Raw genomic sequence first — 12848 nt, forward strand, 5'->3', positions numbered from 1 at the left:
AAACAGAGACAGAAGCAAAAAAAAAAAAAAAACATGTTCTAGGATGAAAAAGCAAAGCAAGCTTAAAAGCTGGAGTTGGTTACTTACATGTTTATCCGTTTGAGGGAACTTCATACACTTGTGACTGCCAGAAGAGCCTGCCCCTTACAATCCAATACCCAGAGTATTCCCGATTAACTCCATAGTCTATCCAAATTCTTCTTATAAGGCAGAAAATTGTCATCTTGGCAGCAAACCAGCTTCATCTGGTGCCTATATGGTTTTCAGTAACTGCCCAAACAGGAAGCACGTGCCCAGAGAGTCACGGCCAAACTGAGCTGGGCCATGAGGCCAATTTTTAGTGCAAAACATGCCAAAGGTCTAAGGTTACAATTTGGCTCTGTTGTCATTACACTTGCAGGGCGAGTTAGGTTCCTGCTACTGGGCTTGGGAAAGGACCTGGCACAGTATCAGATCATCTCCAGCTTCAAGAACAAAACATGCAATTGAGTCAAATCTCCTCTAAGAGGCATTGTTGATGGAACAGAAAAGCTACTTTTCCATCTCAGTCTGCTTTTGGCTTTGAATATTAGCATCTCTCATCTACTTTATTGAGATGATGAGAATAAACACCAGCAACTTTCCTCTTTCAGTCCTTTGACTCTTACCTGAATGAGAGTCTGTCTTTCTGCCTTGGGGAGATTCTTGGCTTGGTGCTCTGCTTCCTCCCATTCCTTTTTCACCTGAACAAGAAAAGAGGAGCACAAAGTAACAAGAGAAAGTTATGTCTGATCTTTTGGGCTAATTTGCCTTCACAGATAGATCCTTACACAGCAYAGTTAGATGTTGGAGGCACAAAAGAGCTGCTGCAGGGTTAAACCTAGCACTTAACCCTTCTGAGCAGCAGGCTGAACGTCCCCAGTGATTTCTCTTCCAACAACTTAAAGAAAACAAAATCTAACTGCCACTGCATGGTCACATCGAAAGACACACAGTACGCTGGCGACTGCAAAGGAAGTCAGCTCACGGCTGCATTCTCCAGAAGAACATGGGCGGCAATCATGCAACACAGCACAGAAGAATAAAGCTAGAAGCTCACCCGATCCATGCGGTTATGGTGCCTGACCTCCAGCTGCTCCTTTGCTTTCTGGAAGCGAGCATGCTCGTTGTCATCAGCTGGGGTTTCGAAGTAGACATCTACATCATCAGTAGGCACTGAAAAGAGAAGGTACGTATAAAGAAAGGTTCAGAAAACTGATCCTGGACTGCAAGGGACATGTAGGGAGAGGAATCTTCATGCCTGCAGAATTAACAATCTGGCAGGCTGAATTTACTGAACCGCCACCTACCAAGAGTCCATTTTGGTATCTTTAGGCTGCCAATTTACTGTACAACATCAGTTAGTTACATCATCCCAAATACACAGTAATGCACTGCGGCACTCAGCACCTGTTCAGGCTTCTCATTAGTTCAGAGAGAAGCATTATTCAGCTCCAGCAACAGAATGACATGGACTGCAGGATAAAGAACTTGTTTCCTCTTCCCTTTCACATTGGCTTTGGATAGTTTAAATGACATTTTGTGCATTAGCTGCTCACTGACAAGCTGGCTCCAGACATCATTAACATGATTAAGGAGCTTGACAGTAAATCCGCACAGAACACTACCCAATATTTTACACTTCAGACCGACCTTCCCTACCAGATGCACCATACAGGAGTAACAGGAAATGATATTAGACAAGACAGCAACAGAAGGAGGCTCAGTGAGACAAATTCACTTGTCCAATAAACTAGAAGGTTTGCATCCGTAAGACATTCAAATCCAGCAAGCGGAGAAATAAAATTTCAGAACTGATGGTTTCAAGAGGCTGCAAAATCCATGACAGGGCCTCTGACTGCATACACTGCAGTTCAGGAAATACTGAATCAACTTCTTGTGCTACAATTTTAGGAACTACACRTTCCAAACCCCTTTCTGAAAATACCTGTGGCAAATACAATGTGCTCAACCAGTGTGCTTTAACACAGGGGACTCAGAAGGTGAAATCACGGGAACTCTTCAACCATTTTAGCACTTTAGGCAGCAGAAACTTCCAACACCTCACTAGAAGACAGCACGCTTCAAACAAAAAATTACCCTGCACTTCAATATGAATAGGGTAAGATTTTAGTTCCAGCATGCACCTAAATCCACAAACCTTTACTCTGACTGCAGAGAGAGGAGTGAAGAAGRGGAAAGAACTACTGCATGAGATAATGGCCACATACAAAACAGGCATTATTTGTGCATGCAAGGGGCAATGCCAGATCAGTACTGTATTCTAGGCCTGCTCATGGCATTTCTGAACCAGGCTTTGACACAGAGAAGTCTCTTTCCAGCCTCAAATCCCTCTGAAACAGGACAAACTTTTGTACCAAAAGCTCCTGACATCCGCATCTTTTATTTCACCACTTCAGTTAGATCAGCCCAATCTAAAGCACTTGCATGAAGGCCATTTTGTAAACAGGATTATGGCTGTATAGTCAGACTGCCAAGCCCCAGATAACACAAAAAGCCTTTCAAAAGGCTTTAATGGTAGCTGAGGTGGAAGTGCTGGAGTTCAACAATAAGATTAATAAGGAGGTTAAAATGTTTTTGGTAGTTTTATCATCTGACATAAAAGCCAGTGGAAACTGGTGCCAAAAACCTCAAGCTCTCAAAAATGCAGGGATTGAGTCATGATTCATATTTCAAACTGAGCTGAAAGTGGGAACCTGAATTCTGTATTATTTTACTGATGTTTTCCCAAAATATAAGAGCAAGAAAAAGTCTATTACCAGGAGGATGGCAATTAGCAGCCTGCTTTTCAGGACCGACTGGTCAAACATATGCAAGATAATGTGACTGGGGAAAGCAAGTGCTCCCTTCCCATATATTTGGCAAAAAAGCCAGTTATGAAAACACATAAGCTTGCTTGTTYGCCTAACAAGAGTTTAGGCACAGCCCCTGCTCCTTGCTATAAACATGGAAGATGATAACTAAGACCTTGTTAAGAGTGGCAAGCAGCACAGACAGCATGCGCTGAGAAGCCACTTTTCCCAGGGAAGTTAAATCCAAAGAGAAGCAGAGACAAGAGGAGACTGCTGCGAGAGGACAGACAGAACTGCTGCAGACACCAGAACCGAAAGGATGGGCTACACACGTATCCTCTGTTGACCTAGGCAAGCAGGAGGAGACACCAAATGCCAGACAGACAGTGGCTAGCTGCAAAAGGGCCAGTGGGAGGCAGGACTTACTCATCTTTTTACACACAGCCATACAATACTCCTCTGACTCAAAATTGTTCCTGTTGCCTCCGCAGCCTCCATATATAAAGCGAACGCACTTTCTCTTGTTAGGGTCGAAGTACCAACGAGGCATCACAGCCCGGCAGGGCCCTGTCATCGCCTCCTGGGAGCAGACAGCTGTGTGGAGACGGGTTAGAACATGAGCTAGTGAGGAGCACAGGCCTTGCCAAGCGACTTACGTTTCAGTGGTGGCTCTAGCTCACACTTTTCTCCTGGGACATTCACGTTAGCCTCAGCGTTACCACTTCATCAATCAAAGGACTTTTGTCATTCTCTTGTTCTTTTTAAGGGCACTTTCAAAAATGTCTATCACAAGGTTTGCCAGTGGTATCCTGTGAAGCTGCTCTTGCTCTTTTGGAGCAAGAACTCAGCAGCCAGCTACACAGGCAGGGGTCTCAACACGGAGCGCTCACATGCAAGAACGATTCTCCTCAGCTAGAGGTTGAAACAGCAAGGCTCTATTTTGCTGATATCATAGCATTAGGCCTCAGGCATAGCATTAGGCCTCATTTCCCAGTGACAGAGCCTCCACTATCTAAAATCAGCCTGATGGAAATAAAGCCCATTAGGGCTGCTTAAACCACTAAAAGACACCCCAATTCAGTTGCACTCTGCCTGGATAGAAACTTGACATCTTAGAGGTGAGCAGGTATAACAGCAAGTGAAAAGGTAGACTAAGCACGTGSAACACGATCACAGGGGTTGTCTGAGCTGTTAGGTTTTAAAATTTGAAACATCTAAAGGCTAAATATTGAAACGCAAAGTAATTGATGTAGCCATGGTATGTTACACAGCACTGGAGTCCTTCACAATAAGCAGTCAGAATAAGCAGTTGAGTTACCTTGAGCAAGCGTAAGAATACATTGTGTATGACAGCAACAGTTCACAGATCTTCAGGAAAACAGACTGTGTACCCCCAAAAGAGACACTCCAACCACACCGTTCCAAGTGTGCTTCAATACCTGCAGACCTCTAACAGTCCTGCACACATGTGATCTAAGCTGTGTTTCAGCAAGTAAAATTATCTGCAGCATGCTGGCATTTTACCAACAAGATGCAAGAACTGCTGGCAATGATTCAGAGATCTGAAGCTAACTCAATTTCATTCCCTCTCCCCTCCTCCTTCCTCTGTAGACACTTCCACACACAAAGTAACAAAGTATAGGGCGCTCTATACCATGGTGGCACTACTCAATCAGCAAATGCTCTCAGCAATAGTACTTGCCACTAGACAGAAGCTACAGCAAAACACTTAAATAATAGATGTGGGCCAATAGCATTGATATGTTTTCCTTGGTTAAGCTATGGCCACTTAACACAGAGACTGGGAAGGGGGCACTGCATTATCTTCCTTAAGATCAAATGGCCAGCAACCACCTTTATGCCACCTCTGTAGAAGCTGGCCCACCACTTCCAGTTTCTTTTTTGTAATCTGGGTATAAAACACCAATTCCGAGGTAATCACTCAAAGCTACAATTTTAAATTTATAGTGTACCCCAAATATCTCCTCAAATTTTCCAAAATTGATGTGCACAGATACTGATTTCCAACTCTACATTGCACCTTCATGGAGGTACTTGTTCAAAGTACTAAACACCGGGCTTTCCGCCAGCAAAACTGCTGTTTAACTGGAAACGTGTCTCACCATCCAGGAGAGTTTCTCTCAATGCTTGAAACATAAGTGTCATCAGCTTTCCTCTGCTAATTTATCTGGCAAATAAAACTTCCAAAGTGGCATTTATTGACCTGATCAAAAACCTGTCACCAACCGACAACCAATAAGAATACTCTCAAGGAAGCAAGAGTCTTGTAGGCTAAAACATGACTTACATTTCATATCGCTAACTTCTTTTTCAGAAAGAGTCTTGTCATTGCTGGGCTCTGTGGGGTTCTCTTCATTGTAATCGTCTGCTTTATAGCTATCATTATAGTAATCACGATCTTCTACCACGTCCTCCTCCTCCTCCTCCTCCCCTTCATCCTCTTCATCCTCATCTTCCTCCACAGCCGTTCCTGTGAAGTCTTCTACATCTGCCTCTGTAGGGAACTCACTGAAGGGATGCAGTTAAATTAGGAGGGTAAAGTTAATGCTAATCACTTTGCAGCCAACCTTGCATGTACTGGAATAACKATTCTCTTTTCATCTCTTTTAGAAACACAGGAGACGGAAAAATAAAGGTACCAACCGTTGATCAAGCAATCAACCGCAGCAACAGGACTTCTCTCATTACCGATATACCTGTTGTTACATGCAGAGCTTCTTTGTGCCTGTGGCTCAGCAGGGGTTCCTTACCTTTTGCTCAACAGTTTTTTTTCAGAAAGTGAAAAGACTATAATATTTAGAGGAAGCAACTATTGTAGCAACCAAACAGTCATTTTGACTGACTAAGGATGAAAGGAGGGGACTGTTTAACTCCTCCAGTAACAGGAGTGCTGCAAAGTCACTTGTCCTCCTGAAAGGCTTTTTCACATTCAGGACACTCCTTTGGGGGATTCATAAGCACAGAAGATCTCCTCAGTCCTCATCACAAGGGAGTCACTGTTGAAATGAGTAACAGCAGCCTCACATACAGAGTTGTTAATATGTATATCAGCAAGAAGCCTACCTTTTATAAAGGTCATAGTCTTCATCCTCATCTTCATCCTCTTCCTCTTTGGAAAGAGCTTCATCCACCACTTTTGTCTGAGGGCAACATACATACTCAGTGCCGTGGAACTTGTCTACTCCGCAGGGCAGCAGCATGCCGTAGCTGTGCAGGATCATCCCTTCCGTCAGACAGGCCTGAAAGGGGAGCCCATTTATGTCAGTTTTAGCATCATGCTCTTGCTTGGGATAAAGTCAGTGTCTGCCTATCACAGGTCCCAAGGATGCTACCAGTGGTCTTAAGTTTTACAGCAGAAACACAACCGCAACCTTTGACCTAAGTCTAAACATTAAAGAAAAATAGATTTGAAAWTTGTTTAGAATAAGGTGAACCCCCAAAAGGTCTCAAATCGCAGCCATGAAGCAGTTCCTGCTGTTAATTTATCAGACACCCTCTTCCCCCTCCCCACCCAACTGCTAGATTTTTAGCCTGGTTAAGTTCTGGAAAAATAGCCAGGTATTTCSTGCCAACACAAGGGAGAGAGCATTAGAAAGTAACAAGTTGCTGTTTGCTTTTTCAGTCAGTCATTTCATTACACCTTCTCTCTACACATATAATGGAGCAAGTGAAAAATTATTTAAATGCACTTTATGTCAAGATTACTGTAACAGCTGTAGAAGCAAATCAACTAGATAATTCAAGTAAAAGCCAAATGTGAATTGTGAGTAGACAGTACTTCTACACATTGCTCTTAACTAAAGAAACATATGGTTTTATAGGGTTACAGAAAAGAATGAAGTCAAAAAGGCTTTCTTATACGCAATAGATCTCTTTAATGTTTTGTTTTGTTACATGTAAAAACAATCCAAATACTTCCAGAGAAGTTCCCCAATTACRCTGAAGGAAAGTGTTTTTTAATTTTGCTGTTTAGAGACATTAGTAAGTTTGTCCTCAATTAGAAGGTGATTCTTCTAGCAGATGCTTTTTGAGACAGGATTTTACTCCCTGGAAATTAAAGGAATAGGAAGTTCCAATCGGCACTTCCTTAATCTCATCTTTCCTAACACTGTCATTGAAATTTAAACATTATGTTGCTCTTTCTACAGAATAGAAAACACGTACATTTATTGTTTTAGCCCCAGCTGAAATGAGYGCGCAGAGAATTTGTAACATTTTTGTCAGTCAGATTAAAAAAGAAAAAAAAAAATAGAAAAAGGGTTAGCGTTATTCTGAGAAGATAATCCACCTCTTACGTAAAACTTCCACCAAACAGTCAAAATATAGTCCACTTTGCCCCCAAGCAAACCCTCAAAACCAAATCCCCACTAGCAGCTACATTACTGTAAAATATGTAAGACAAATATTAAACATTCTGGCCCACCACCCTGCRAAGGATGGTCATTGGTTAGAGTAGCATCCCGTAGACCTGATTTTACTTCCTAGCTCCATCCTAGAGTATGATCTTGGGCAAGTTACTTTAGGAGAGCTCTTCAAGGGTGAAGAATTACTCAACCACACAGGTTTTTTCARTCACTTGAGTATTTTTAAAAAATTTTAGGCTGCTTTTAGCCACAGTACATAGACTACAATGGGGGAATAACAGAGAAACACTGGGATGCTCCAATAGTGTAATATCTGAGACTATATGCAGGTATCCAAGAGGACAGGTCCAGAAAAARCTTTCTTGTCACAACGGCTCAGTTACCTCTTTTGCTACGGTGTGCCAGTGCTGGTGACTTTCACATACATCCATCCGTTCCTTGTGGAAGAATCGGCACTTCTCCGGAACCAGCAGGACATCACTTACAAACTCACCCACTGGAAAACAAGAAACATCCAGAGTTTACTTCTCCCATCACACATGTACAATCTCAAACAGGAGATGAAGACGGTATCAGAACTCCCCAAATTACGCTTAGTTTGTAAGTGCCTTTAAGGTTTGCATGAGGCATATTATTCTTAATGTACGCAGCTCAGATCAGCAGCTATCTACGTAAATTTACTGAAAAATAGAGCCTCAGTCTCCCAGACAAAAACTGGAATAGGTGCTAGCCACTGAAACTTTATACAAATCCTAAGGCTGAACTGAAGGCAAAGCTTATAATGCAAGTCAATAAATAGCTGTTCATGAAACAGACAGGACTGACTCAAGAGAKTTCACGTAAATCTTTGAAAAGAGCACATCTGTATGCAGCAATTTCCAAACCACTCAACCACCAATTTCTAAACGAGTTGTACCACACCAAAGCAAGTTCATGCTGCCTGTTGCTGTAATGGTCTGGAAATTTTTATGTGCCTCAAGTGTTATCCACGTTTTTTAGTATCTGGATATCTGAGTAAGTCTTGTTTGCTTTTTTTAACAGTATCCAGATGGCTTGATTCAGGGTCAACTGCAGCACATTCCCCAGCTCGGACAGGCCTAACCAAAACACAGAAAGTTGGAAAATAAAAGCTACATAGCCCAAAAAACAGAGTAAACCCAGAGTCAGCAAACACATAGTATTCCAACATCTAGATAACCACAATCTGACCAGCATGATTTAGTTTTGGAAAAACATTAAGGCCAGACTTCTGCTTTTGAGGAAGGAGAAAGAGAGAATCGGCCTCCTCTGCAGGCTCTGAATTAGTAGGACTTAACACCTATTTAGCCCAAAAAGCTGCCACAACTCCATTCAGTGCTGACACATGTCAAATCAATATCAGCACTATATGCAATATGAGCATTACTTCCCGTTCTTAGCCCAGAAGTCCTAACCGACACTGTGACCAGGATTCAAAATATAATATTCTCAGAATTGAGATTTTTCTTCCTGTCTTGTAGATTTAAATGCCACTTCCAGTAATTTTAAAATAAAACGTTAACTAGACACTCTAAAAAAGATTTTAATATTTCGAGAGCCCAGKTTTTTTGCAGGTCCCTAATGGGGCCCCAAAGGCCCATGAATGCTTCTCCTGCACACCRTATGCAACTTAAAACAGAGTTTAAGGACAGATTATCTGAGAACAGTTACAAGACGATGAGATCAACTGGCATTCATCAGCATCTCTGACAAGCCATGAACAACATATTATTCATTTTTATTTCCTGACACACCTCTGAAATAAGTTAAATTTTAAATCAACAGACATAATAGACAAAGGGTATTTTTTCCATTTTCTTCTCTCAAGATATGCCAATTTTGGGTTAATAGCCTTTCCTTCTCCCCTCTCACAAGTGGTTAGTTACAAATTTCTGGTAAGAAAAGCAAAATTGACTAAACTTTAAAATCAAGAAGCTATGGCTCTGGGGTCAAAAGGCAGAAGATTCAAACTGATCAAAAACAATAATTAATAATAAACAGCACAGATAAAAGCAACAATTTTCAGAAATACTGAATCCTAGTAGCCTTCACATAAGGGACATGGAAAGTTCTCACAGTTCAGTTTGGAAATGAAAATCCAGTAGACAGTGTGCACTACTGGGAAACCTTCCCCACCCATGACCACTGCTAGCATGCGTGCGCGCGCACATACACACACACACACACACACACACACACACACACAAAGGAAGAAAGAAAGAAAGAAAAAACAAAACCAAGCACAGCTTAGTCTCTTCACACCTCACCACGCTCAGCCCTGCTCCCATCATCCTGTTGTAACCTTTATTCCACAGTTCTGTGAGAGCACTGATGGGGTCTCCTATGAAACACCAAAGAGCTTTCCTGCTGGTAGGGAGCGAAGGTTGAACACGGTCTGACAGCAAAATCCTACCTCAAGACGGACCGTGCATTACTGCAGCAGGGAAGATGTAAGCAGCAACAGAAAAACTCCGACTGCAATAAAAATTCATACTTTCCTCCAGAGACATACATCATCCATTTACAACAAGCAACCCAGGGACTCATAAAGAGATTGGGGAGATATTTTATGCACGTATAGACTGACTTGCAACTCAGATCTGAAATCCAAAGTTGCCTTACAAGATGGCCTTACAAGTTAAAAACATTTCTGAGAGAAGACACCAATTAAGGCTTTTAACAGAGAGTTTAATGCTTATCAAATTTTAGTGCAGTGTCACTAAAATCAGCTTAATTTTCAGCTGAAGAATACACTTGGGGAAGGATTATTTTCAAAAGAGATTACACATTATAAGTCCACAGATCTTTCTTTTATCCTTATTTCCATTAGAAGCACTCAGTATAATCAGCTGAATTTCCACATCTATAGAATGAGAGTAGCACCTCTTTCCCAGGATGCATCCATACTAAATTTAGTGCTTATGAAGTGCTTCATCATCTTCTAGTGGAAAGCATTACGTACAAGGGAATAGTACCTCTATAATTCAGTGGATTTGCTCGTGTTCCCTTATGTCAAACCACACACTATCCTTAGATACATCTAAGGATTATGAATACTAATTTCCACTGAATGTTACTTGCAATCACAAATTGACTCTTCAAGATAGCACAAAACGTCTTGCACATAATTAAAAGAGTCTTTGCCAGTGGATAACTGAAAAAGGGATCCAGCCAGCTAACTAAGCTTACTACTAAGGAGACAGTGCAGTGTTAGTCACAGCCTACAGGACAAAAGCCACAAGGTAAACAATCTATGCATGCTGCTTGATTTGAGTGAGGGGAGAGATACTCAGAAGTACAATGAAAGCTATCACAGTTTATCTAGTATTCTTTCACAGTTCAAAGTGAGGACACGGGATACAGCTGCAAGAAGCAAGGCCTCTTTGAAACAACTAAGTTTAAATATAGTCAGTTGAAACAGAATAGGAATCTCTTGCCAAGACCAAAGCAGGAAGCCTGAACACACCGAGCATTTAAGTCTCCAAGGCAACAAAATATTAAAGCTCCACAAAAATAGGATCAGCGTATTAAATCCCAATGTCTTTGTGATACTCAAATACAATAGCCTTCAGGCTTTGAAGGCAGTCGCAGAGAGAACGGGGATTTCTTTTTCACGCCAGGCACCATTATTCCAACACAGCTGTTATCAAACTGCTGATCTGCTGGGAAGAAAACAGAGTTCCATCTCATGGAAATAAAAATGGTTTAGTGGAAGCTGGACATGGAAATGGCAGCCTTATAAACTTGATTTGTTCTCTCTCAAAGAAGCCAGGAGGCAATTCTTTGCTCCACTGCCCCAGACTGCACAAACGCATCTCTCCCCGGCGGTCTGCATCACACCAAGCACTCACCTAGGCACTTGTAGGGCACAACGATGTGAGTGTGGTCCTTGCACTGCTTCTTCCCTTTCTTACACCAGCTGTCGATGCTGACAGGTTGGTTGGCTTCCACAACGTTCGTGATCTGAAGGTCTGGATACATCTGTTTTGAAAGAGCCATAAATATATTTCTACCCAGAAAAGGCAAAGAAAGCGACAAGGGGCTCCTGACCAGAGTACAGAGGCTGATCCTTTTAAACAAAAATAAGCTTCAAATGTACACGTGGACACACATTCTCTTCTGAATCAAGCTTACAAGAGCTGAAGACATGAAAGCCTCCAGCTCTTTGTCACGCCACACTTAGCAAAAGGAATGTGTCATCACTTTTCATATATGGCRGTAGAAAGGCAGGTTAGGGCCAAGAGCCTTCATCAGCAATTTAAGCTGAGGTGTCTGGCTTTGCATGGGGGCAGACAAGGAGCATTTACCAGCCCCATTCTGCAAGTGCAATGACAGTGCAATACCCTCCAGAAGAGGGCAACCACCGAAAGATAGGGTTTAGTAACATCCTCCGACTCCCTCAACATTTGTCAAACAAACATGCACCTAATCACTCAGGTGTCCTCATGCCTCCTTTGAGAGCGTATTAATATGGCCCCCATGTCCCACTAAAGTCAAGTCCTCAAGTCTAGATGTTGACTTATATTTAGGCTTCTGTTACATGAACCAAGTGTAGTTCCAGTTACATCAGCCTTATAAAAGGGTTCTAAAAGTTTGCCAGTATGAACAYGGTCTGCTCTCACACTTTCCCACTATAGAAAAAAACATTCCTTGGGATATTTTACATGCTTGTCACCTCACAGGAATAATTAAACACACTTTTCAAGGCCAATATGCTACAGTATCTGGAGCACAATGAAAGGAGATTAAGGGTTTACAAGAAGGCATGAAGAGCCTAAAAATTCTGCCAACATTTAGATGAAAATATTTTTCTAACATTCTGGCTGATCTGAACATGTCCCAGGTAACAACCCAACCGCATTCCAGTTAGAATACATGTGAGGTGCTGTCAGGTTCCACTCTGCAACGAATACAGCGTTGTGGCTGGTCTAACAAGCCCAAAGGCAGAACACTCAAAGGAACCATGTGSATGCAGGTACACACACTTCTCTGACTTGCAAGGACCTCAGGTGGCAGCCTAAGTGAGAGGTACCTCCTAACCCCCGCTGCAGTGCTCCCCCTGCTCCTCTCAGGCAATAATATAGCAAGACGGTTCAGGGAACTGCACTAGACAAAAACTAGTTACTCCCCTGTAGGGCTAGTTTTCTACTAACTGGCTAAATTAGCATCGAACTCCTCAGCAGCAGTGAAGAGTGAAGATCACATGGAGAACAAAGATCCCAGGGGAGTCACCTCACCTCTTGGCAGTACTGCAGAATCTCTTCCTTTCTTCCAAAGCAACTCTTGGTCCCAGAAGTGTCAGGTTCCCATTTCCCAGTCTGGATATTCACATGCATATTTAGCTTCCCACAGAACATAGCAATTTGAGGCTCTGCCACTGCAAACCCTGTCCCGGCATTGGCTGCAAGCGCCTGCAAAGACAAACAAAACACAGTATGTTGACTGCTTTATCTCATACAAAGCAGGACACTCAAAGAGGCAAAAAGACTTCTTAGAGAGCTCCCAGTGAACCTAAAATATCGGCAGTGTCTTGCAAAGCTATTTTGTCACTGCATTTAGGGTTATTCCTTAAAGTTAGGCCCACATCAACTTTTCTCAATCAACATGTCATTTT

The 12848-nt window shown here is 42.2% G+C and overlaps 1 protein-coding gene across 3 annotated transcripts in view; it reads right to left on the bottom strand.

The window, feature by feature from the left end:
* The window catches only part of APLP2 (amyloid beta precursor like protein 2), a 23536-nt gene extending 10894 nt beyond the window's left edge, over window positions 1–12642 (bottom strand). For 2 of the 3 annotated variants that reach the window (XM_085316765.1, XM_085316764.1), the window contains exons 1-8: window positions 12472–12642; window positions 11086–11215; window positions 7600–7712; window positions 5916–6091; window positions 5140–5360; window positions 3258–3425; window positions 1079–1194; window positions 648–722 (exon numbers count right to left, since the gene is read on the bottom strand). In XM_085316765.1, the coding sequence (XP_085172891.1) occupies window positions 648–722; window positions 1079–1194; window positions 3258–3425; window positions 5140–5360; window positions 5916–6091; window positions 7600–7712; window positions 11086–11215; window positions 12472–12591 (1119 nt within the window). In that variant the 5' untranslated portion in view covers window positions 12592–12642. The remainder of the gene's footprint in view (window positions 1–647; window positions 723–1078; window positions 1195–3257; window positions 3426–5139; window positions 5361–5915; window positions 6092–7599; window positions 7713–11085; window positions 11216–12471) is intronic. The other variant, XM_085316766.1, reaches the window with a different exon arrangement.
* Between the last annotated feature and the right edge of the window lie 206 nt (window positions 12643–12848).

Source organism: Rhea americana, unplaced genomic scaffold (genome assembly GCF_003343005.1).
Source record: "Rhea americana isolate MKP2758 unplaced genomic scaffold, rheAme1 scaffold_48, whole genome shotgun sequence".
In the NCBI taxonomy this organism is placed as follows: domain Eukaryota; kingdom Metazoa; phylum Chordata; class Aves; order Rheiformes; family Rheidae; genus Rhea; species Rhea americana.